Source organism: Staurois parvus, unplaced genomic scaffold (assembly GCF_062004578.1).
Source record: "Staurois parvus isolate SC_StPar_1 unplaced genomic scaffold, SC_StPar_1.0 ptg000734l, whole genome shotgun sequence".
NCBI lineage: Eukaryota > Metazoa > Chordata > Amphibia > Anura > Ranidae > Staurois > Staurois parvus.
In genome coordinates this window covers 2873708-2900247 of record NW_028318530.1, presented here as the reverse complement: position 1 = coordinate 2900247, position 26540 = coordinate 2873708, and the positions used below count along the sequence as shown (strand labels likewise).

Genomic DNA, 26540 nt, shown 5'->3' with positions numbered 1-26540 from the left:
TGAATGGGAAACCTACAAGTCTCAGCAGCCTTTGCGGCTTTCGGCTTGTAGTTTTCAATGAACTACTCCACAGCGCTGTAATTCATTGAGCCTTCCCGTCAGCATTATCTGCTTGCTCGTACGGGATGTACAAACAAGTAGATATACTGACAGGTCAGGGGGAGACCTGCATGGCACCAGTGATCTGTTGATTGCTGGTGCAATGCATTAGGGGCTCCAAAAACAAATAAATGCACATTTATTATTTTTTGTTAAAAGGTGAAGTTAACCTTTAACATCTGAACACCACAAGTATGTATCCTATAACATAAGTTTAGTAAGCATTTACAGAAGAGGAGAAAACATGCGCACACACACCACAACAAGCCTGAGACACAACAGGGCACCATGGTACTAAATTACATGACTGTTAAAGACTAGCATCTACTAATAATTCAAGGAAACTAATGCAAATCACCTCAAATATCTGAGCCAGTTGAACTTCTTTATTGGAAAAGATAGCGTGTATACAATGTATTGCCTGCTTAGCTTGATGCGGTGTACCCCTCTTGGCCTTCTGATGCAAAATTGGAATAAGCGTCCTGTTAAATTACAGATTTGGCAAAGGTATTAAAATTCACTTATCAATAACCATTCTAAAACCAATAAAAAAATGTATTTACACGCTCTAAGATGAATGTTCAGTTTCCTCTAGTAACATCTGGCTATGTCCTACTAATCCAATAAGCTCTCAGATCACAATTTACAAGAAGCAGAATGTTTGTATAGATTTCACTTTGGGCTACTGTAAACAAGATTTTTGACAACAGGTGGTTACACAAGAACAAAAGAAGCCCAGAGCCCCACTTACTGGCTGCTGATGAAAACAGTAGTATGCAATGAAAAACAAAATGATTAAAAATAGGATTTTTATATTCACTGTAAAATCATTTTCTTTGGAGTCCACTGAGGGGCATGGGATATTTTTAACCTTCATGGTATACTGCTGCCTGCAGGAGAGGTGGACACTATGGAAACTAGCAAAAAACAAAAAAAAACACACAACAAAAACTGCCCAGCCCAGGATGATCTCTCTCACTATCAGCATGCCAGTTTTGTGGCAAAGCAGTACAGATAGCATCAAGTACAAGAGAGACAGGATCTGTGTACCTTTAACGGACTCAAAAAGGATTAAAAGGAAGAAAAAAAGGAGCACAAAATTCCTATCTTTTTCATCCATTGAGACACAGATTTCTAACCTTCAGGATGTCCAAAAGCAGGGGCGGGCAAGCACACAGTAAACAATACCAGGCCCAAGAAAACAGAACTAGGGTCCTGCCTGCATCTTACAGCTGCCTGAAGTAACCTATGTACAAAGCTGGCATTAGATGAGGTTGCAACATCCATTCTGGTAAAACTTTGAGAATGTGTAATCAAAATTTGAGATTTGTCGCTATGCAAACCTGTGAATCAGTTGCTAAATGCCAATAGCTTATTAAAGCTAACGACAAAGTAGATGGCAAAATCTGTCCATGAAACCGAAGGCCCTCATGATCTGATAGAGCCCAAAGAGTGTCTACTAGGAGTCTTACCAGATCAGTGTACCACATCCACTTGGACCAGTCTGGTGCAATAAAGAATCACCCTAAATCCCCTCCAGCTCGAACCTGAACAGCAGACGTGGAAGACGTTTCAGCGGAAGAAAGTCATATTAAGAAGTGTGAATGTATGTGTATATACAGCGCTGAGTATTTGATGCCTAAAATAAATTGTGTGCTATTCTCCTATTTTCATAAATACACATTTCTTGCCTCAGTTCATAAAGTGCTCAGTGCTCCATAAAAAGGTAAAAATATACTACTATGAAGGATTAATAGTAGTATATGTGCAGTGGACACTGCACCACTCCCTGAAGATGTATGATAAAACAGGTCAGGGTGGCGTTACAAATTCCCCGTACTAGCTGTCACTTTTTTAAAAAAAAGCATGGCAGTGCAGGGCTCTGCCGCACATCCTTCATTCACAGAGTTCTGTAAATGAACTACAAGTCTCAACAACCTTTGTGGCTTGTAGTTCTCAATTAACTACCATGACACTGTTGAGCACTGTGGTAGTTCATTGAGTTTTCCTGTCAGACTGCATCTGCTGTACGGGCATACAGATACACTGACAGTTTGTAGTATGGCACTAGCAATCTGCTGATCGCTGGTGCAATGCTTTCCAGGCTCCAAAAACACAAAAAATAAAAAAATTATTAAAAAGCACTTTTTTTTTTTACCTGCCAAAAATTGGCTTTTACTATTTTTTTTTTTTTTTTTAGAAATGAACTTATCCTTTAACCACTTGCCTACCGGGTACTTATACCCCCTTCCTGACAAGGCCAATTTTCAGCTTTCAGTGCTGTCACATTTTGAACAATTGCGCGGTCATGCAACATTGTCCCATATAAAATTTTTATCATTTTTTTTCACACAAATAGAACTTTCTTTTGGTGGTATTTACTCGCCACTGGGTGTTTTATTTTTTGCACTACAAACAAAAAAAGAGCAAAAAATTTGAAGAAAAAAAAAAAAGTTTCTTTGTTTCTACTATAAAATTTTGCAAACAGGTAATTTTTTTCTTACACTGATTTGCGCTGATGCGGCTGCACTGACTGACGGCACTGATGGGTGGCACTGATGAGCACAGGTTGGTGGCACTGCTGGGCACCGATCATCAGTGCCAATCCCTCCTCTGACAAATACCGGTTCTCGGCAGTACTTTCCAGTGCAGCCGATAACCAGCAATTGCATTTCCTGGTGATCAGTGTGTCATTGGACATGGCTGATCACGTGGCAAAAGGCCGCTGTGATTGGCCTTTTACCACATCACGTGATCAACTGTGTCCGTAGGATCACGGAGATCGCAGGGGACGAGCAGGAGAGCGCATTCTGGGAGGACGTCATATGACGCCCTCCCAGAACTGGCAGGCCACAGTGAAGCCGTCATTTGGCTATCTGTGGTCAGCAAGTGGTTAAACTACACAACATCAGAGCATCACAAACCAAAAATGCTATTATATTTATTTCTAATTACACCCCCTAGCATTTGTAATCATAGCCATCTTGAGTAAGAGCAGATGATTCATGTAGCATTTACTTTCTGAAAAGCATTTACCCTTAAGCTTAGGTATGCCGGCAGGAGGGTGTGCTTACATGAGAAAAACCCTCCTCCCCTCCTGAAGACTCCTGGAATATAGGACATCATTTGCCTAGACCTGGAAACTAGGAAGTAACTTAAGAAATGTAAAGAAAAAGTTTAACCCAAGTAAATAAGATATACTTTCCTATTTACTAATGTGAGCTGAATAAAGATTAAATATAATCAATGTTGATTGAGAGAGTGAATGGATCGGACTGGTTAAATGCACTGAGCACTTGTAACGGACTTTGACACTAAAAAAAAAGTGCATACAGCACAGAGCACTGCTAGTGATTGATATATTTACCCCTTTATAGAGCACTGAGAACTTTACAAAATATGAATTGAGACAAGAACTGCATATTGCTTATGAAAATAAGAGACTAGCAAGTAGTTTAAAGGTACCAAATATTTATTAACACTGTATATACATTATTTTGTATAGATTAGGGTGTACTGATGCCACAAAGCAACTGACTAGAGCAATCACTGCTTCTGCAAGAGATTCCTCCGCCAAGAGAAAAAACAAACTTTTCAATCTGTTGAACCTGGAGATCAGGAGGTCCACATCTGGCAGGTCTCCTACCTGCAACAGGTCCTACAACAACTCAAGATGTAGGGATCACTTCCCTGGATGCAGGCACTGTTGGTAGAGGAAGTCTGCCAGCCTGGAAACTACACTGCTGACAAGGCTGGAACACGAAGTTCTGCCCAGGACAGGGCTGGATTTATCTCCTGTGCCATGGTGAGTTCTGGTTCCTCCCTGACTGATGACTAAATCCAGAATGGCTGACCCTCCATTAAGATGGTCCAACATTGCAGACACAGCCCATTTTCCCCTATAACGACAGAATGTGGAGTTGCAGATGTCTGGGATGAAACTGGGCAAAAAGGAACTACCTCAAAAGAACCTACCATCAGACCGGACTGTTGGAGGGCTTCTGGACTGGAGAGTTCGCATCAGATCACAGGGTCTGAAGTTTGTCCTCTGAACACCACTCTGGCCTGTGCTGGGTCAAGGACTATACCCAAATACTCCAAATGATGGTCAATGAGGTTGCCCAAATATTCCGAAGATTTATCTGCGCATTTCCAATCTTAGCAGATAAAAACACTGAACTGGAGATGAGGCAGAAATCTCCTAGTGGATTTAGGTTATTAGGGACCAAGCCCAGAAACTGCATTAGGAGAGGGAATGCTGGGCTTCAATGGCTAAGTTTGTTTTGCAAGAATGAGAGGACCCTTGCATTTGAAAAGATCTCCAAAGAGTCTTCAACAGGATCAGCGATATTAGGCATCTCTTTGTGGAAGATTCCACCAGAGAAGGTGGCGCTTTCATCACCTGCGATTAGGGGAGCTACAAGCTGGACGTAAACAAAAAATCTTGTATACCTAGAAAAAAACACCTCTAAGAAAAAGGTATGAGTCCAACAGGATGAAAAAAAATTAGATCAGACAGCAGAAGTGGGACTTACTAGGTTCTAAAAAAGTACAGAAGGCACAATCTATCCCTGCATTAAACTCTACTTTGAATATAGCAGAAATAAGATCTTAGGTTGATTGACCAGACACAGGACAACTGCCCTTTTTGTCTGGTGCAGGATATGTTGAAAACAGAAGGATGAGCTTACGTCGTACCAGGAAGAGTACCAGGGCTATGGTAATATGAACACTGTTACTGTTCGGTCTGCGAGAAGAGTCACATCTCTTTTTTTTTTTTAATAAAAACACTTTACCAGGGCACAAATCAGTGCCCTGCATCACAATGTTTCATTGCGACCACCACTACACTAAACACTAGGAATGCCTCGATGCAGACACCAAGCTTTTGAATGGTCAGCACCGGAATGTCTAGCTCGCACGGTCATCCCTGCAAGGAGAGAGAAAGCTGCAGGGAATTCAAATCCACAGACCTGTGAAGCGGCTTTTGTTTGACAGCATGGGATTGGCGCGGGGAAGTTTCCTGCGCCGCACTTGTGTGAGCTCAGTCTATGACAAGCCTGGGTTCAAACAGGAGCAGTGGGGAAACTGCATGCAATTTAGAAAGGAATCCCACCGCATTCCTGGTTAAAAATCACATGCTATTCTTTGCAGTCTGCTATGAGTTTACATTTTGTATGAATGCAAATCACACCACAAAGCATCGGTACTCAGTATCAGCGAGAACTTGACTGAAAGTATCGGTCTTCGTAATCACCAATCAAAAGTGTATAGATGCATCCCTACTAAATACTCACACTGCACAAGCAAAGATTTTATGCTTTGTTAAACCATACACAGTCTCACAGAATTGTTCTCAGACTTCATACTCACACAAAGGCATGGTGCATAAGTACACGCTCTTGCTCGCCTTCAATGCTGTGTCATCAAGTGTAGAGAGAAAGACGGATGAGGTAGGAAATTTAACATGGATTTTCAGACAAACAGCGCTCACTACTCACGAGTGAAAAAATTAGGAGAGTTTGCAATTCGCAAATATAAAGCCCTGTCTACCAAGCTAAAAAATAATGGAAAAGGCTCCGTCATGCGGTCAGTGTGAGAATTACACAAAATGTGTAAGGCATGCCAAGTAGTAAAGGAGCAGTTTAACTACTTCACAAAATGGCAAGTAAGCTCCAGCTGCTTATGTAGTAACTATAATAAAGACTCACAATCACAACAATGAGTCTTCAGAACAGTGCAGCATCTCTGGGGAAAGAAAAAAAACAAACTGTCTAAACCTTAAAAACGGAGTTCTGTGCTAACTGGAACACAGGCAGTCAACACTGACCGAAGGACTGCCACAGAAAGCAAATGCCCTAAGAGGCTGTAGCAAAGAGATTCTCACAGCAGTTACCACGTAAAGACCTTCCCTGGGATGTTTCGGAATGGGACAGAGGAGGGAAGGGTAATGTCCTGGTTGAGGTCGAAATAGGAAACCAATGGGAAAAGCTCTTTACTTGATACAGCTGCTAACTTAGATTGCCTCCACGCAGAGGTTTTAGGAATGAGAAAGGCCACTGTTAAAAGTAAGATCGGACAAGGGGAAAATCCCTAATAACTTTGAAAATTGGCCTCTGAAGGTCAGAAAGAACAAGGTCAACCACTTACCTACCAGCCACAATATATATACTGCGGCAGGTCAGCACCTACAGGCAAAATCAAATCCATGTTCGTCATTTTGTCTGCTTGAGCTGAGAGTTGCGGTGTGCTAGCTGGGCCCCTGCACCCGCAGAGTGGAATGCAGCCTAGTGATGTGACTGCTATGCGATCACATGATCTAAATGTCAACAAAGCGGTTATGAATTAATTCATAACCGCTGTGTTGACTATGCTGTGATTGACACAACATAATACCAAATCCAATCACAGCACCCTGTACCATGTGATTAGCTGTACCAGTCACAGATCACTAGTGATCACAGCTATCATGAATGGTCAACCACTTCACAACAGTTGAGAGATTTGCTGTTACAATGATCTCCATTGCAGTACACTGTTACTATGACGATACTGAATTACTCTGATGAAAGTAAGCAAAAAAAAAAAAAAAAAAAGCTAAAAATGATTAAAATGTTTAAAAAAGTATATATTTTTTTTTTTAAATACTGACATTAGTGTCCCTGATCACCGCCACATCAATCATATGACGACGCTGTACTGCGCTGGTGACAGAATTTAGGGAAAAAAAATACATGTGAAAACATTTTTATTCAATTTCATTTTCAAAAAAAATTGTGACAAAAAATTACAACTTCAAAGCACTCACCATGCCTCTTACTAAATGCCTCAGACTGTCTACTTTCAAAAAAAGGATTATTTTCAGGGGACTTTGTATTGTCCTGGCATTTTAGGGCCTCAAGAAATGAGATAAACCGTCGGGATCAAATATATACACCACAGTTTGTAGACACTATAAACTTCACACAAAGCAATATACACTTATTGGGATTCATTTTTACCAAAGATATGTAGCAGAATACATTTTGGCCTAAATTTAAGCCAAAATTTGGTTTTACTGGATATGTTTTATGACGGAAAGCAGAAAATATTGTAAAAAATAAAACACAGTGGTGATATCAAATGCAACCAAAAGAAAGCACTTTATGTGAAAAAATGCTAAAAATTTCATTTGTGCACAGTATTGTATGACCACGCAATTGCCAGCTAAAGTAGCGCAGTGCTGAATAGCAAAAAAATGCCCAGGTCATAAAGGGATTAAAACCTTCCAGAGCTCAAGTGATTAAAGGTCCACAGAGCTACAAGGGTAGATGTGTACGATATCTTGCAAACACCTTAACTAGGATTGGCCACCGGTCTCTGAAACAGAATGACAAATGCTGAAATTTGTCCTTTGGACCAGACCAGCATTTGGCCTGGAGTACCATCTGACTGGAGGAAAGATAGCATACATCCCATGGAGTACTTCCCAGGAGTCACTCATCCTGATCAGATACCCAAGTAGAGAGGGGGACCTACATCATCTACCTGCTAGTCAAACAGCACGTCTACAACAAAGGCAAGGCCAGAAACTGACTCAGGAGGGAAGGCAAAAGGGGCTCGACAGCAACCCATTAACTATGGCCTCTAAAAGGACCATATCCCAACCCTGGCACCACCTGCCTGGAGTTTGCATGTTCTCCCTGTGACTGCGTGGGTTTCCTCCGGGTACTCCGGTTTCCTCCCACACTCCAAAGACACGCTGGTAGGTTAATTGGCTGCTGTCTAAATTGGCCCTAGTATGTATATGTATGAATGTGAGTTAGGGACTTTAGATTGTATGCTCCTTGAGGGTTAGGGACTGATGTGAATGTACAATATATGTATGTAAAGCTCTGCATAAATTGACGGCGCTATATAAGTACCTGAAATAAATATAACTGCCCATTAAATCAGATATTATGGTAGAAAGTTCTTATTGGACAAGTAGGAAGAAGGTTGTTGGCCAAAGGGCCAGCAGAGTGCTCACAGGAAGACAGGGAGTCAGCATACTGGGAGCAACTGACCGAACTGAGGGCACTAGGGCTCTGTGGATAGTAAACTCCAGCCTCTTGCCATAAGCCATGTGTAGAGTGTGGCCATATGGAGAAATGGTGAAACCTTATGCCCCAGTCACTACAGGCTGCTGAATTCAGACAGGCATCCATGGACTGTGGTGCTGTACTGTGGGAGCCAGGAGCCACTGAAAAGTATAACCAAGGAAGAAAATGGAGTCACCTGCACAGTAAAGCATCCAAAAGAGGAGGGGCAGTAGCACTTTAGGCGAGACTACCAGATAAATGGTGTCCAAATGGTTGGGGGCAACCATTTTATGGCCTTAACACACCATTCAAAGTGTCAAAGCCCTGCCCAACCAAACCTTAGGACAGAATTTAAGGGAGCAAACTTTGTATTTACCGCGACAGATGTTCTCACACTCTAGGCAGGATGCAAGGGATTAGAACACATTCTGGCTTCGCCCTCCAGAAAGGGGATGTTCAGTGACAAGACTCTGCTGCAAGCAAACCATGACCCTGGATCTGTATAGCACCATGTGTCTAAGTCAAAACTCCTGCAGAAAAGAGGCAAGCTTCTCTACCAGAGAAAAGCTCTAACCTCTACGGACAATAGCAAAAAAATAGGAGTGTAGTGGGTGGCATATAGAGGTCGTCACTGCAGGTTTTTTTGCAAGTGTATAATCACCTGAAGGTGATGCATTTAACCCATGGGTAAAAACTATAAATTCTGTGTCCTATACTGTAAGTTTAAGAAAAGGTTACCCAAAGATGGGTCTTAGGAAACAGCCTTACTTGTGAAGCAGCGTGGTTAAGATGCATCAGCCAAAATATATGAGGAGTAAATTACTAAATGTGTTGGGAGGCAAAAGCAGAGGATTGATTGAACTGTGCACAATGGATTGCGCTACCATTTTTTTGGAAGTTCTTTTTAAAAAAATAAATATAATTTTGAGCTGTCATTCATATAAATAAATGCAGCTTAGTGAAAGTGCACAACACACCTTTAAAACAATACTAAAAAAAAAAAAAAAAATCACACAAAGCATAAACAGTGTAAAACTGTAACATAAAAGGTCCATATAAAGAATCTTCTGCAAAATGAACAAAACAAAATTACTGTTCTTCCTTTTATTTTTTCATTTTACTGAAGATTCTTTATATTATTATTATACAGTATTTATATAGCGCCAATGGTTTGCTCAGTGCTGTACATTATATGAACACGTCTTTTTTTTTTTTTTTAAAGACAGGACTTAATTCTCAAATCACATTTAAGTTACAGATTCACAGTATATATGCTTAATGCCTAATTTGTAGTCATTATTTCAAAATAATACTGTAGACCTGGACCTCAAGGCTCTGTCTCAAAAGAACCCAATACACTCAAATCTCATTGCTCTAACATCTGATATAAACAATGCCAACTGAAGTCTTACGATCGTATCTGTGGTAAATCGGTTTCAATCCGGTGCCCAGTATTGCGAAATATCTGGATGGCTGCCTCTGCCACTTTGTCGTCATCCATACGAAGGCACTGAAGTAAGGATTCATATGTCTCTGAAGAGTGGAATGCAGTCGGATGGGTAAAGGACAACACCTAAGCATCAGATTATCACACAGAATTAGGGTTTTTGTCACTACCTCACGTACATAAGACAAGGACAGAAAGTGATCTATTTTATAAAAGAAATAATCACACATATTAAGATAATGCAATAAAACAGTTATGAATATTTGAGAACTGTTTTATTGAAATGGTAAACATAACCCCCATGAAAAAAAATTTGAATTTTTGCTCTACCTGTAAAATCCTTTTCTTAAGAGTACATCACAGGACACCGTACACTTCATAACTATTTGGGTTTATGCTGCCACCTTCCCCAAAGATGTGCCCCAGTCTCAGTTTTGTAGCAAGCAATGAGAAAACAGAGGGATAGACCACTGTGTTTCATTAAGAACTCCACAAAAAATATTTTACAGATAAACAAAAAATGCAAATCTTAGTTGTACATCAGAGGACGCTTCATATGACTAATTAAACCACTGAACATGAGGGGTAGGCAATAGTAACAAGACAAAAGCCCAAAAATAGGGGAGAACCCCTCTACAAAGGCATCTGCAAATCTGCAAGACCTTTCCCCCAAAACTGGCATCCACAGAGGTTAACATCTACCTGGAAGAACTTACCAAAAGTGTAAAGAGATGACCAGGTAGAAGCCATAGAAAACCAGGAAGCACTGACACTCTTGGTGGAATGGGCTTTGAGAAAAAAGCAACCTCACCCATAACACCACAGGCCTAAAAAATAAACTGACAATTCCACCTAGAAATAGTACTGTAGATCAGAAGGCAACCTGAACTTGCAAGGACTCTGGTACACCAACGACGGACTTCAAAGCTGCAGACTTCAGATAAATTCAAAAAGATCTAATGTCATCCAAAAAGCTGCTGACTTTTAATACTCAGACACCTGCCTGTACCAGGATACGGTTACATGCTCACCCGAGGGTGAGCCAGCATCTTAACTGTAGGCATCTGGCTGTGACACCTTGCAGATTCACAGCTGGGTGTTCACTGTGCGAGACGCACTGCCAATTGTGAATGGTTCCGCAGTCTTCTGGGACCTGTATGCGTTCCAGAAGACTGCGAGGAGAAGAACCTCTGCTACCGACAATCCAGGCGGTCGCAGCAGAAATGGGTACCTGTCAAAATCAGGTACCCGCTGAAGGCCCACCTTCAAAAAAACAAACATGTCAATACTTACCTACTTCGTGCAGTGGTTTTGCACAGAGCAGCCATGATCCTTCTCTTTTCAGGTCCCCTGCCAACAGTCCAGGCCTCTCCCTTCTGCCAATTGCCCCCAGAGTAAGCAGTGTGCTATGGGGGCACCGAAGCAGGCTTGATCCCAAGCCATTTCTCTGCGTGACTATTTACGTGGCTCAGCCCCCCCACCATTAGCTCACTGGCTATGATTGACGTCAGCGGGAGCCAATGGCTCCAGCTGCTGTTTTAGCCAATGAGGGGAGTCCCCAGTGAGTCGAGGCTCTTGTGCATATCGTTAAAATTCCAATGAGGCTGAGATAATTATTAGGGGGTGCTGACGGACACGTTTTTTTTTTATATTTATGGATACAATGCATGAAGGTAATAAAACCTTGAGCCTTTATAACCACTTTAAGGTCTTAGAATCCACACACCAGAAAGAAGAAAGGACAAAATGACCCCACAAAGAACTTTCTGGGATGAAACTTAAGAACCTCACACCAGGTGAAATAAGCTTTTTCATTATGAAGGTAAAACCTTCCTGAAGTATGATTTTCTTGCTTTGAGTAGGGTTTACAGAGCCAGAAACACCACCATTCCTCAGAATTCGGGCTTAAACAGCCATGCTGGCAAAGCCAAAGGTTGCAAAGTAGAATGGAACATTGGACCTCGTGACAGGAAATCTGCACAGCTGGAAGAGACCACAGCTAGTCTGTAAAGAGATTTATGGTGTTGGCATACCACGTCCCTTCTCCAAGCAGGTGCGATCAAAATCGCTGGAAAGCCATCCCCCTTCATTGATCGCATCAGGCGAAGAAGAAGTTGCAGTTGAGGAAAAGCATTGATCAGGGAAAACTGACCCCAAGAAGTCATCAGTGCATCCTCCAGAAACACCCGAAGATCCATGGTCCCCGACTTATCCAGTATGTTGTTGAATCTAGATGCTCCTCAACGACAGATAAATCTATGCAGAAACAGCCCATTCCTCCAGATTCAGCTACGGATGGCTAATAAAAAGTCTACCAGCTAACTTTTCATCACAGCAGACAGGGCAAGGACAAGTTCTGCCCAGGAAAAGATCAGGTCAATGTCTTAAAGTGAAACTTCACTCAATCAGCACTGACCATTTTTAATCCTTATGCTGCTAGCATATTAGTAAATAGATAGGAAAGTATATTATATTTACTAGTTTCAAACTTTTTTTTTTTTCACATTTCTTCAGTTACTTCCTGGTATCCAGGCCTAAGCAAAATTATGTCATACATCCCAGGAGACTTCAGAAGGGGAGGAGAGGTTTTCTCAGCTAAGCACACCCTCCTTCCTTCATGCCTGAATCAATGGCAGATGGATTCCAGAAAGTAAATGCTACATGGATGATTTGCCCTTACTCAAGATGGCCATGATCAGAAATGCTAGGGGGTGTTATTAGAAATAAATTTAATAGAATTTTTGGTTTGTGATGCTCGGGTGCAGTGGCCAAAAATAAAGGGAAGTGTTTTTTGAGTGTGTTTTCTTTGAATATTAAAAATGAATTAAACGTTTTTTTAGCTTGCGGTGCTCAGATGCAGTCTAGTTCCACTATAGGCAGCGCGACTGGATAGTGGTTGATGTATGCCACAGCTGTGACATTGACTACATTCCGACAAGAAAACCTCGAAGGCAGATAAACCAAAGTAGGAGAGCCAGTTGAATCACCAGTAGTTTCAGGATGTTGATCGGCAATGTACCCTACTTTTGACAAACATGTTCCCTGAACTGAAAGGTTCTCCAGAACACCTCAACTCGACATACCATCATCAAGACCTTCCAATTTCACTGGAAGGATGGATCTTGCGATATCCACCATTTAAAAACTGACCTGCCAGATGCACTGACAAATCCAAAGTCTCCTGAGGTTTGTCCCTCAATGACAGGATACTAAATTAAAAAGCTCTGGTGTGAAACTGGGCATAGGGAACCTAATCAAAAGGAGGATACCATCGACCCCAGCACTTTCATGTAGGCCCAAATCCAGGGAAATTCCAACAACCTTGAAATCCACCTAGGATAAAAAACTAAGGTATTTATTTGGAAGACCTTTACCTGAGCTGTGTACTAAGCCTAAGTACTGCAAGCACTGTTTCGGAACCAAGTCTAACATCTGAATGTTCAACACCCAAACAAACCTTTGAAAGACCTGTACTGTCTTGCTAGATTTCAGCTTCTGAGCGGATTGCTCCATAAGATTGCGGTCGTCCAAGTAACCCAAAACAGGGATACCCTTGGTCCTCAACTATTCAAGAACTGGAGCCAACTTCTTGGGAAGTGGACAGGTCAAAAGAAAAAACACAAAAGTAGCAGTGGTGATGCTTCACTGTGAATCACATTGACTATTTGTGAGTCCATTTATTGATTGGATGGACATCATCCAAAATTTCTAATCTTTCAGGAACTTTTCAGGAATAGGCAGGCTATTTCTTTGGCTTAGGAACTGTAAACAGGTTGGAATAGAACCTACGAAAACCCTTTATGGCAGTAACCTTTCCAGAGTTGAAAAGAAAGCAGCTCTTGGGGGCCCAGCTCTTACGGAACTAGGGCTTAGGCTTCTAAGCCTAAGGATTGCTGCTTATCAAAGGAAATCTTCTTGAATTCCAAAGCTGCCACAAGTTTCTGACCTATCACTTGTACCTTCTTTAGGGGTAAGGGCGTGCTTTTAACCACAATAACCTTCTAGAAAAATGCATCCAAGTATGGTCCAAACAATCATTTGCTCTCAAATTACTTCTTGCAGAGAAGTTCTGCTGGCCAGACATGGTGTGCACCTGTGAAAGCGTCCATCAGTAAACTCAGAGCTCATGGAAAATATTCCAGGTACTTCCAGATGGCAACATCTTCTGAGTCAGATTCTCTAACTTTAAGGGCCTGGCAATATACCACTGCAGGCTGCGTAGCCACACTCTTCAGAGAAAAGGATGCCCTAAAGAGTACCTCTAATTCTTTTCCTTGGTGTTTTTTAAGACCAGCACCTCATCAACTGGAGTCATCAGTCTTAATTTAAGTAGGACATGCCTGGGGCCATTTCTTGAAGAATTCCTCCTCCATGAGGTACTGTTGAGCAAATCACTCCAAAGGTGAAACACCTTCTCTCCTTCAACCAACATACATCACTTCCTGCAAGGGAGGTGCACTGGAAAAGACTTGGGATGTTTTTCCACACATCAGGACATAAAGCCAATGACTTTTTAGGGAAAAAGGTTTCCAGCACTGGAAACCTAAGTTTAGTCTGCACTACATCCACCAGGAATCCCCCCATTATCTTCTGAGTTAGCCCCAGACCCTGAGATTTCTCCTGAAAGGATTAATTTACAGAGAGTTCCCAATCCCCAAGAGCTTCTTCTGTCATCTTCAGCATGACCATCTGACGCTTCAGGAAAAGGGGAAGAAGTGCACCCACCTCTGTGTCCCAGGCAAGTAAGAACCACTCAGAGCTTTTCACACAAACCAGAAACAGCTGCAGAAAATCCCTCCCATGACACAAAGGAAGTGGAGGATTGCGCCCTTGAAACAGTGGGAATATCAGATAAGGGTGGGGATTAAGAACTAAATTTGACTCCTTGGGGAGCCATTGTAGGACAAACTGTGCAGGGGCTCCTCCCTACCACATTGAGGGATATTTGTCTTCCTCCCACGTCTCTGCCTGCACAAAATCCTGGCTTGCTGAGAATCTGTAGGCCTGTTATACCAATAGGAATGGCCACCCAGCTGAGAGGGGTGTAGGGACAAGACACACCACCTCAGTGGCAGTCACCCCTTGTAAAAAAAATTTTTTTTCCAAATACTTGTGGTAGAAACACGTGCTGCTGTGTGCAGGAAAAAGTGAAAAAATGGCAGATGCACGTGGCAACAGTCAACTCCTTTAGAACATTGCTACTGTGGTACAGCACTCCGCTCGAAGAAAAAAATCTGCCTAGCAGTCCAACGCACTAGGGGAAATTATGGTGGAATGCTGCCACCCAATTTTCACCCCATCACAGCGGGTGTGCCCCCCACAGGGTCTTCAGTAACTCCATTGAATCCCTGCCCGGGACTTGCAGAGCACCCTGCCAGCAAGATAATCTGATAGTCTATAACCTGAAGATCAATGCCTGTGGGATCCAGCACCAACACACAGCATTACAGGCCATCCCCGTTTACTCTACTGGCTGTAGTATCCAATCCAGATGAAGCCTTCTAGGCACATGTAGTGGAATAACCCATGTGGTCATGAATATGAAGCACCCTATGATGTACGATTAAGAAACTGTACCAGAACTGGCTTCTTACAAAAAGGAACTACAGCAAATATTTATCTTATCATACCTGCATCTAGCCAAACTGGATCAAAGTATCAATATGCAATACTCATAGGGCTGCTGAAAAATCACTATAGAAGGTACACTGCACTACAAACAGTGATACTGTGATATTCCAGGCGTGTCCCTCCATTTCCACCCCTTTTATTTTCATTTTGTTTTTCAAATATAAAGTATCCTGATTGGATAAGGGTGTCTGGTGTAATGATCTCCACCTTATCCAATCAGAGAATGTCTTGTATTCAAGGAAAAAAACAAAACAAAACAAAAACAAAACAAAAAAAAAACTACAAAGCATTCTCTAAATGGTGGCATAACCGAGCAAGTGACCCCTTGTGCCAAGTGAGCAGTAACTACTGGAGTTCCACTTTACTGGACACCAAGATAAAATTGTAGAAGTACAAAGATTGTTGTCTGGTGTCCCAAAACCAAGACTCTCCACACAACACACCAGACTTCCTGGTGGAAAGTTGTCACTCATTCCCAATCCTTCTGCATCCCACTCATTGGGTCACATCACTGTCCTCAGTGACCATAAAAAAAAAATATGTGGGGCAAGAGGTGGGCCAAGCGCCAACATTTTAGATAAAGTTGGTAACGGTGTAATAGTGTGCCCCAGGTTCTAGAAGATCACTACAAATACTCCTGGGTGCCTGCTTTTATATCCTGCTGAAATATCATTATGCAATTAATTTTACTGTGTATCAAAGTAAAGTGATTCTAAAGGCTGTGAATTAAAAAAAAATAAAATAAACATGTTATACTTATCTGCTCTATGCATTGGTTTTGCAGAGAGCAGTCCAGAGCCTCTTCTTTGAGGGGGAGGACTGCATTCAGGTTTCTTTTTTTCCCCTTAATGCATACAATGTATTATTGTAAAAAAACTTCTGCCTTTAGAATTGCTTTAAAACTGAATGCAGTCAGATATGACAAACACATCAATTAATGCACTTGTAAAGTCATTAAGACATCCTTATGAATATTTAAGTCTTTTGTTTCTGAAACAATTTCTCAGTTCCCTAGACATGCCAAAAATACATATTTTCTTCAGGAATAGTGTTTAAAATCCCAAAAACAATATATAAGTGTGTTTGTATAATATACAGTCAGGTCCATAAATATTGGGACATGGACACAATTCTAACATTCTTGGCTCTATACACCACCACAATGGATTTGAATGAAACGAACAAGATGTGCTTTAACTGCAGACTGTCAGCTTTAATTTGAGGGTATTTACATCCAAATCAGGTGAACGGTGTAGGAATGACAACAGTTTGCATATGTGCCTCCCACTTGTTAAGGAACCAAAAGTAATGGGACAGAATAATAATCATAAATCAAACTTTCACTTTTTAATACTTGGTTGCAACTCCTTTGCAGTCAATTACAGCCTGAAGTGTGGACCGCATAGACATCACCAGACGCTGGGTTTCATCCCTAGTGATGCTCTGCCAGGCCTCTACTGCAACTGTCTTCAGTTCCTGCTTGTTCTTGGGCCATTTTCCCTTCAGTTTTGTCTTCAGCAAGTGAAATGCATGCTCAATCGGATTCAGGTCAGGTGATGGACTTGGCCATTGCAGAACATTCCACTTCTTTCCCTTAAAAAACTCTTTGGTTGCTTTTGCAGTCTGCTTTGGGTCATTGTCCATCTGCACTGTGAAGCGGCGTCCAATGAGTTGTGAAGCATTTGGCTGAATATGAGCAGATAATATTGCCCGAAACACTTCAGAATTCATCCTGCTGCTTTTGTTAGCAGTCACATCATCAATAAATACAGGAGAAGCAGTTCCATTGGCAGCCATACATGCCCACACCATGACACTACCACCACCATGCTTCACTGATGAGGTGGTATGCTTAGGATTATGAGCAGCTCCTTTCCTTCTCCATACTCTTCTCTTCCCATCACTCTGGTACAAGTTGATCTTGGTCTCATCTGTCCATAGGATGTTGTTCCAGAACTGTGAAGGCTTTTTTAGATGTCGTTTGGCAAACTCTAATCTGGCCTTCCTGTTTTTGAGGCTCACCAATGGTTTCCATCTTGTGGTGAACCCTCTGTATTCACTCTGGTGAAGTCTTCTCTTGATTGGTGACTTTGACACACATACACCTACCTCCTGGAGAGTGTTCTTGATCTGGCCAACTGTTGTGAAGGGTGTTTTCTTCACCAGGGAAAAAATTCTTCGGTCATCCACCACAGTTGTTTTCCGTGGTCTTCCAGGTCTTTTTGTGTTGCTGAGCTCACCGGTGCGTTCCTTCTTTTTAAGAATGTTTCAAACAGTTGTTTTGGCCACGCCTAATGTTTTTGTTATCTCTCTGATGGGTTTGTTTTGTTGTTTCAGCCTAATGACGGCTTGCTTCACTGATAGTGACAGCTCTTTGGATCTCATCTTGAGGGTTGACAGCAACAGATTCCAAATGCAAATAGCACACTTGAAATGAACTCTGGACCTTTTATCTGCTCATTGTAATTGGGATAATGAGGGAATAACACACACCTGGCCATGGAACAGCTGAGAAGCCAATTGTCCCATTACTTTTGGTCCCTTAACAAGTGGGAGGCACATATGCAAACTGTTGTAATTCCTACACCGTTCACCTGATTTGGATGTAAATACCCTCAAATTAAAGCTGACAGTCTGCAGTTAAAGCACATCTTGTTAGTTTCATTTCAAATCCATTGTGTTGGTGTATAGAGCCAAAAATGTTAGAATTGTGTCCATGTCCCAATATTTATGGACCTGACTGTATCTATATATTTATTTATGATTTTGTCATACCTGTTTATCAAATCAAAATTTTCTGTTATAAAATACATTAATATACATTTTAGCACACACAAAATATCTTTGTTAAATATAAAAGTAGTAGTAAAGCGATATCAAATACATCAAGCTTCAAAACTGAATGGACCCACAAAAGCACAAGAGAGGGTGCCTAAGGGGTGAGCCTGAAACAAATAAGAAAATACAAATGAGCAGCGGTGTGCTTGTTTACTTTTTTTTTTTTTTTTTAATGCCACACAGTAATATGGCAACGGCAGTGAGTGTTAAGGCTGGGTGCACACCATCCAAATATCGACCGGTTCATCAAGAACTGTCCGACATTCGGAATGTGTGTACAGCTGTCCTTCTGACAGAAGCTGGTCTAACAACCAGCTTTTGTCGAAGGGACATGATGGAAAACCAGCAGATCACCGCTCAAATCCAATGGCCGCAAGCACAGATTAGTGTGTACTGGTGGGGGTGGTGAGGCTTTAGATGCAACTAGTTTAAACACCCAAATCTGACTTAATATCAGTTTCTTGCAATACCTTGTACAGCAGCATTAAAAGAAGGATAGAGAGGGGGCAGCATTAGGAGCAAATAAGGATGGCTGCACAAACACTAACGAGGGAGAGGAGCTATACTTATTCTGCTGCGGGAGAGGAGCTATACTTATTCTGCTGCTACTCCTTCACTGTCCAATCGGAGACTAGAGACAGGAAGGTGACCAGGTTCAATGTCTTCACACAACTCACCATTTGCCCATCTATATAATGGCGTCTCTAAAAATGACCAACAGTAAGACACAGGAAAACCAAAAAAGGGCAAGGCTTTTGACCATGGCAGCTGGTTAAAATATGCATATCAGATCATCTTAATATTTGGGAATCCATGTGAACTGAATGGTGCACTATAGCGATATGCAGATACTTAGGAGGTGCCTGCTTATAGCATGTTAGTGGACATTTAGCTAGTTTGACAACATATCCAGTTTGCTTAAAGAGATAGCTCTGAAAGGACCAATGCTACTTTATCAAACCAAACCATTGCACAAGCCATGCCTTAGGAATTGATGTCAAATAATTTTCCTACCTTAGCTGACAACTACTACAAATGGCAAGAACACACACGAATAAATCAATTTTCATTTAAATTCACTGCTCATATTTTTTTTGCATAACTTTGCTTACCTTTAGCAGTTCTAATCCTGCTCTTATTGCAGAATCAGGACTCACACCCTCCTCTTCATCATCTGCTGTACCCTCAATAGATTTATTCATCAGTTTCACCAATGCACTGAAACAGACAGCATAAGATAGGGGAAAATTTATAAAAAGACATCCTCAAATGATGTACAAAGCACAATATTAACAAAAACACACGTTTCCTTTGTGCAAATACATTCTTTACAAAGAATATTCCAATAAAGTCACAGCAACTGTGAAAATACATACAGACCAACCAGCATCTCACACAGACACCAATACACATACAAAGGAGATTTAATTTAAGAAGTATATCTAAAACATTACTGAACAAAAGAAGTTTTGCTTAGAAAGAATATTTGTATGCATAAAAAACAATTACATACCTGATAGCCTCTGAATCTATATGGACTGGGGCAATTCTTTCTAATAAGAATTTCACCATTTCTAAGAAGGGGTTGGTAGGTTGCTTTGGATTAGCAAGTTTCCGGGCAATTTCCCTCTAAGGTTAAAAACACGCAAACCAAGAAAACATACTGGTCATCATATTTTGGGATATGTTTGTTCTGTGACAACTACACTGAAAACATGTAAATAAAACTGCAATGATGTTTCTTACCACACAAACATCAGCTTGTTTACAGGAACATGTTGGGCTTATGAGCATTTCTAGCTGAAACCTCAATTTCTCATCATCTCCCAAAACCTGATTAAATTTCTTGACAAAATCTTGTGCTTTTCCCGGATCTGGTAAATTCTCTATGAATTAAGAAGTAGAATTTTAATTTAAGCTGGCCTTTTTTCTTAAACAGCAGAACTGCTATACATCACAGAGTCATTTGAAGCATCTAATTTAACAATCATTAAAAGCTCCCTCCTACTGTGCACTTAGGCATCTTGTGAACAAATGCTAAACTATTCATGTTTACAGGATAACCTGAGAAGATACCTGTGAAATAATAGGGAGGGAGGAGTTTATTCGCAGTTGGCATACAAATGAACACACAGCCATGCGTCTTGAGGCCGAGAAAGCACATAAGCCACCATATGAAGTGAAGTGATGACACACAGAAGAGGAGCCCCGAGCGCTGATAGGGGACAACAGAAGGAGGATTGGGGCTGCACTGTTAAAAACCACTACAGAGAGCAGATAGGTATGAAATGTTTGTAAAATTATATATATATATTTTTTTTTAACTACTTCCCACCTGGTCTATAGACAGCCGGGTGGGAGCACTTACCCATGCGATGTGATTTCTGGCAATTGCATCTCATTTTGCGATCTGTTTTGGGGTGTCATGAACATTGACACCAGCACCAGATCGCATGAACGCCATGCAATTGCAATGCAATGTGGGAAACGCACAGGATTGACAACATTTCCCGCACTGCATTAGTGTGAACCTGGTCTAAGGTGGTAATTGTACTGTTCTGACAATTAAGAGCATCAAGAAATGATAGACCATTATTACATCAGGATTGATAGATTTTCAAATTATATATACACACGCATTTGAAAATCGACCCTTATTGATGTACTGATGGCCTTCCAGGGAGAGCAATGTTACTTCCTAGATTCTAGGGCCAAGTTGTAAATCCATCATATACAGGTATACGTCTGCCTGACTGGGGAACAGTAGATGGAGATCCAGACAGAGAAAGCATCTGCTTGTCACACATCATGAGATTGTTGATCTGCAGTAAAACGGACCAAAGTGTACAGACTCAAACGAGGTTACCATGAGGACATTAACCTTCATGCAGAAGCAAGTCCTGGGAAGCCTGGTTGACCTGATAATCTGGCAAATTGACATCAGAGAAACATTCTTTTCCTGAAGAAGGAAAATTTTTGCCTGGGCTGTTTCCAAGATCAGCCCCAAATACTGAAAGGACATGGACTGTCTTTTGAATGCTGGAAAACAAGACAGTGGATGAGGCATCTTAATAGCAAGTCATCCAGGTAACCCGTGACATGGATGCCCTGAGATCTTAGAGCCAGAACTTGTGATTATTCTTGGTGCAGAGGAGAGTCTGAATGATGGTGCCAAAAAAAAAAAAAGGAAAATGTTGATTTACCACAGCAAATCGTAGAAAACAGCTGTGCTGGAAAGGCGGACATGTGAAGGCAGCCATCCGTGATGTCCAATGGTGTCAGACATTCCTCTGATCTGAAAAGCAATGACAGACCTTGCAGACTCCATGTGGAAATTAGGGACATGCAGATGTCTTTTTAAAGATTATAGGTCCAAAACTGGGGTCGATTTACTAAAACTTGAGAGTGCAAAATCTGGTGCAGCTGTGCATGGTGGCAAACAGCATCTTCAATTAAACTTTACCAAAAAAAAAAAAGAAGAACTGGAAGCGGATTGGTTTCTATGCAGAGCCGCACTCTTCAGTTTTAGTAAATTTACTCCATTGTGTCTGCAGCTGACTCAAGGCTCCCCACAAATCTGCCCCTTTGAAGCTGGCAGATTGGAGGTTAGCAATCAGAGGGGGCAGGGACAGATATTCTATTTTCAAAGCCCTTGAAAACGACAGATTGGACCCAGAGGTCTGGAACATCTGACTCATACTGGCGCATATGCCAACAGATGTCCTCCAACTCTCAATTGTGAGGAGTGTATCTGGGTATACTTGATGATTTTGAAGACGCATTTTGATGCATGCAATGGACAGGATGGAACCCTTTTTGGCTTACAGAATACCTGGATGAAATGAAAGAACCCATTTTGGTGAAAAGAGGTAGCAGCCATGGTACTAGCAGGCACAGGCTATTTGTGGGGGTAGAAGTACCTTACCCCCTTGTAACTTCCTTCCTTCATTTTGAGGGTGAACCTCAAAATGCATGTGTAAACACCTTTTGCAAGCAATTTCAGTCAACAGAGAAGTGTTGTCAGAGACCTAGTGCAGTACATTATCTAAGGCATCAACACACAAATCACCAAAGGTAACTGTTCCAGCGGAACAGGGTCCTCAAGGACAAGATTGTCTTCCATTAATTTGCCCAGCTCATTTAATGACCTTTTGACAAATAGACATAGCCACAATGGTCGGTTGTAAGGCATGACCAGAGAGCGCAAAGGTTGCTTTCACTAGGGTTTCGAAGTGTCTACCAACATAATCCTTAAAAGGAGGGAACATCCTCAATAAGAACAGTGGCTTCCCATTGCCCAACAACTAAAATTCAAAAACAATAACATATAAAGCAATTTGTAACTCTGCCCCAAATTACATCACCAATCTTGTCTCCAAATATCACCCAAACCATCCTCTCCGCTCCTCATATGAGCTCCTGCTCTCTAGCTCCCTTGTCTTCTCCTCCCAGAAGTCTCCACGACTTCTCCAGAGCCTTCCCCACCCTCTGGAACTCTCTACCCCAATTTATCCCACTATTGCCTGCTCATTTTTAGGCGATCTCTTCAGGGAAGCCTATCCCGCCTTCAGCTAACGGAATCTTCTATTCCTCCTATCAGTTCATCCCCCCACAGTTATTACCTTTTGTAGCACTAGCCCCTCCCTCTTAGATTGTAAGCTCCAAGGAGCAAGGCACTCCTAACACTCTTGTATTGAACTGTATCGTTGCTGTATTGTCTCCCTTTATATTGTAAAGCGCTGAGCAAACTGTTGGCGCTATATAAATTCTGTATAATAACAACGAGAACAGAAATGACATTATCCACTACAAAAAGACATTTTTAAAATTAATTTCCATATTTCTTTTTATAGGATATAACTCTGCAAAGCGTTTTGGAAGAAGGAACGCCTTTTCAGGATTTGGCAATCCTCATGCAAAGCACAGTTAATTTGTGTGTGCAAACGAAAAGCCTTTCTAGACTTCGTCTATAAAGCACCTTTGGGCACTAAATGGCTGGCTAAAGAGATTATGGTGCTGCTAGGCAATGACTAGTACACACTGAATTGAGTTCACAGTAGAAAGCATATGGCGTGAAGCCTTGGTTTAGGTCTCATAACATGCATAAGGGCATATTTCCTCTTCAGGATCCTCTTCAGCATCCACGTCTTACTTAATATACAGTGCCTTGAAAAAGTATTCATACCCTTTGACATTTTCCAAATTCTTTCATGTTACAACCAAAAATTTAAATGTATTTTATAGAGATTTTATGTGTTAGACCACCACAAAGTGGAACATAATTGTTAAGTGGAAGGAAAATGATAAAATGGTTTTCAATTTTTTTTTACAAATATCTGAAAAGTGTGGCGTGCATTTGTATGCAGCCCCCTTTACTCTGATACCCCTAACTAAAATCTAATGGAACTAATTGCTTTCAGAAGTCACCTAATTAGTAAATAGAGTCCACCTGTGTGTAATTTAATCTCAGTATAAATACAGCTGTTCTGTGAAGCCCTTGGAGGTTTGTTAGAGAACATTAGTGATCAAACAGCATCATGAAGACCAAGGAACACACCAGACAGGTCAGGGATAAAGTTATGGAGACATTTAAAGCAGGGTTAGGTTATAAAAAAAAAATTCCCAAGCTTTAAACATCTCACAGAGCACTGTTCAATCCATCATCAGAAATGGAAAGCGTATGGCACAACTGCAAACCTACCAAGACATGGCCATCCACCTAAACTGACAGGCCGGGCAAGGAGAGCATTCATCAGAGAAGCAGCCAAGAGGCCCATGGTAACTCTGGAGGAGCTGCAGAGACACAGCTCAGGTGGGAGAATCTGTCCACAGAACAACCATTAGTCATGCACTCCACAAATCTGGCCTTTATGGAAGAGTGACAAGAAGAAAGTCATTGTTGAAAGAAAGTCATAAGAAGTTTGCAGGGAACTCCACAAACATGTGGAAGAAGGTGCTCTGGTCAGATGAGACCAAAATTGGGACATCAGCAAAAAACCAAAGTCCCAAAGAGTGGGAGGGGTTATGAAGAAGCACTGAGAGGGGGATCCAGCAAAGCTCTTGCCAATGTACAAACACCTGAAGGTATTGGCATATAACATGCTCTAAGAAAACAAGTCCTGTACTGTATGAGCAAGATACTTTGGATTTCCCATTACTTTTAGAATGCAAGTGACTATACATTATGTAGTGCAACTTTTACACAAACCTGCATTAACTGCATAAACTACCTAAACTGCCATCGTAAGCTAAAGGAATAGAACAATCTCCAGGCTTTGATTAAGTAACACCCACCCCCCATTCCAGAGAGAGCTGAATGATACAGTTGTGGTAAACATCAAAAGTACTCACTTGCTATAGTCATCAATTTCCCAAACATGGCAGTGTTGTTTGCTTCTGACTGCAAGAAACATAAAAACATTTATACTTGCTACATAAGTGTGTAAATGGTCCTCTCAAGCTTAAAGTTTACTTTAATGTACATAAAAAGTAAAGAACATAATGCAAACTATGTACATTAATCTTAAAGTGGGAGAAAAAGCAAATTACAAGTATTCCTAAAACTTTGCCTGTTCCTATCTATGCTGTATAGCCTGTATAAACAAAAACTCTGTATGCAATTTTTTCAATCTGCTCCAGTGGCATCTCATGGTCCAGCAGCTCCAGCTCCCCTGTGCCAGAGATTTTTGCTGCAGAAGTGGGGAGGCAGGGGCAACGGTGAAGCAAAAGTCGGCGAGTGACATCACAAAGCTGTTGCTGAGCTCTCCCTTACACAAGGGGGCGAGCCACAACTGTTGGATCAAGTGATTGCCCTGGCAAATATATATAAAAAGGTTTTTACGTGGATCTTTTTTGAAACAGGCTATGCAGCACCGATAGGATAATGCTGGGTGCCAGACTGACCATCATGGTTTAATAGAGTCAACAGTTGAGAGCAAAAACGCACACAAGACTTCAGTCTCACAATTCTGCATACTTGTTTCAGGCCAGTGATTTAGAACCAGTGAAATCAATGGGTCAGCATTACAGGTAGACAAAAGCATTTTCATAATGAAGTTAGTAATGCCCATTTATTTCTTAAAGGTTTCTTGTGACTTGAACCACTTGCTGCCTGCCCAAAGTACATATACTGCAGACGTGCGACACAGCCAGGCTGGGTGATATACCTGTACGTTGCCCACCGCATGTGCTCGAGTGTGCTGCACATGGGGGCGCACAGCGATGCAATACCATGACCCACTCATGGCACTCAATACCATAGGTTTTCTTTGACCGACCACAGTGATCGCATGATATTTATGTAGGCAAACTGTCTTGAATAAGTTTCCATTTATGACAACTTGACTACTGTTGTGATGCCAAGATTGGCTCACAGCTATCACATGGTAACTGGCTACCTGTACCATGTGATTAGCTGGAGCCAGTCACAGCTTAGCTGTCATGAATGGAAAACCATTCATAACAGCTAAAACTATTGCTTTTAACAGTGGACTTCACTGTTAAAAATGGATAACTGTGGGGGAAAAAAAAAATCCCTGATAACCCCTCCAGAGTAGTACAGTGTCACTATGGCAACACTTAACTACTCTGATGAAAGTGAAAAAAAAAAAAAGTAGTAAAAGAAAGTTAAAGAAAAAAAAATGTTTACAAAACTGATTTTTTTTTTTTACTACCATCACCAGCCACTATCCTGATCTCCGCCACAAAAGTCATATGACGAATCTGTACTGCACAGGTGACTGCATATTAAAAAAATTTGTGAAAAACAAATTAATTTCTCAGTTTTTAAAAAAAGAGAAAAAAAATTATAAAAATTTAATTTGGGTAGCGTGTTGCATGACAAGCAATTGCAAATTAAAGTAGTGCAGTGCTGAATAGCAAAAAACTGAAGGAGGTAAAGAGGTTAAATAACTCGTTTGGACCAAGCCGGAACTATTTCCTTCATGAAGTGCTGCACTGACTCTAAGCACTGTATGAAATGTATATGTAGCATCAATTACATACAGTACACAGTGCTAGGTTCAGGCTCTGAGACAGACTTCCCAGAACAAAGCAGAGTCGATCTGAGTGGTGCTCAGCCATTCATAGGCAGCTTTGTGTTCTGTGAATACAAAGCTTCCTGTGATTGGCTGAGTTAGAGAATGTGAAGTCCTCAGCCCACTTCGGCCAATCACAGGGAGCTTTGTACTCACTTGCAGAATACAAAGCTGCCAATAAATGGCTGAGTGGCACTCAGACAGACTGCAATGTTTTGGGTGAGAGATGGGAAGTTTCTATCTCACAGCCAGAACACCCAGCACTGTGTACTGTATGTAGGTGAAGCTACATGCAGTACATACAGTACAGGATTTAGTGAAGGAAATGGTTTGTTTGGATCTGAACAAACTAAAGTGAAAGGAAACGTGGAGATCAGCTTTAAAGACCTGTTTACCAGTTTTTATCAGGCCAAACAAAAGAATCTTCTA

The 26540-nt window shown here is 41.3% G+C and overlaps 1 protein-coding gene across 2 annotated transcripts in view; it reads right to left on the bottom strand.

The window, feature by feature from the left end:
• The window catches only part of PDS5A (PDS5 cohesin associated factor A), a 143292-nt gene that overhangs the window by 34077 nt on the left and 82675 nt on the right, over positions 1-26540 (bottom strand). For both annotated transcript variants that reach the window (XM_089654028.1, XM_089654027.1), the window contains exons 15-20: positions 24427-24475; positions 19822-19961; positions 19589-19704; positions 19188-19293; positions 9572-9732; positions 458-581 (exon numbers count right to left, since the gene is read on the bottom strand). In XM_089654028.1, coding sequence (XP_089510154.1) covers positions 458-581; positions 9572-9732; positions 19188-19293; positions 19589-19704; positions 19822-19961; positions 24427-24475 — 696 coding nt within the window. The remainder of the gene's footprint in view (positions 1-457; positions 582-9571; positions 9733-19187; positions 19294-19588; positions 19705-19821; positions 19962-24426; positions 24476-26540) is intronic.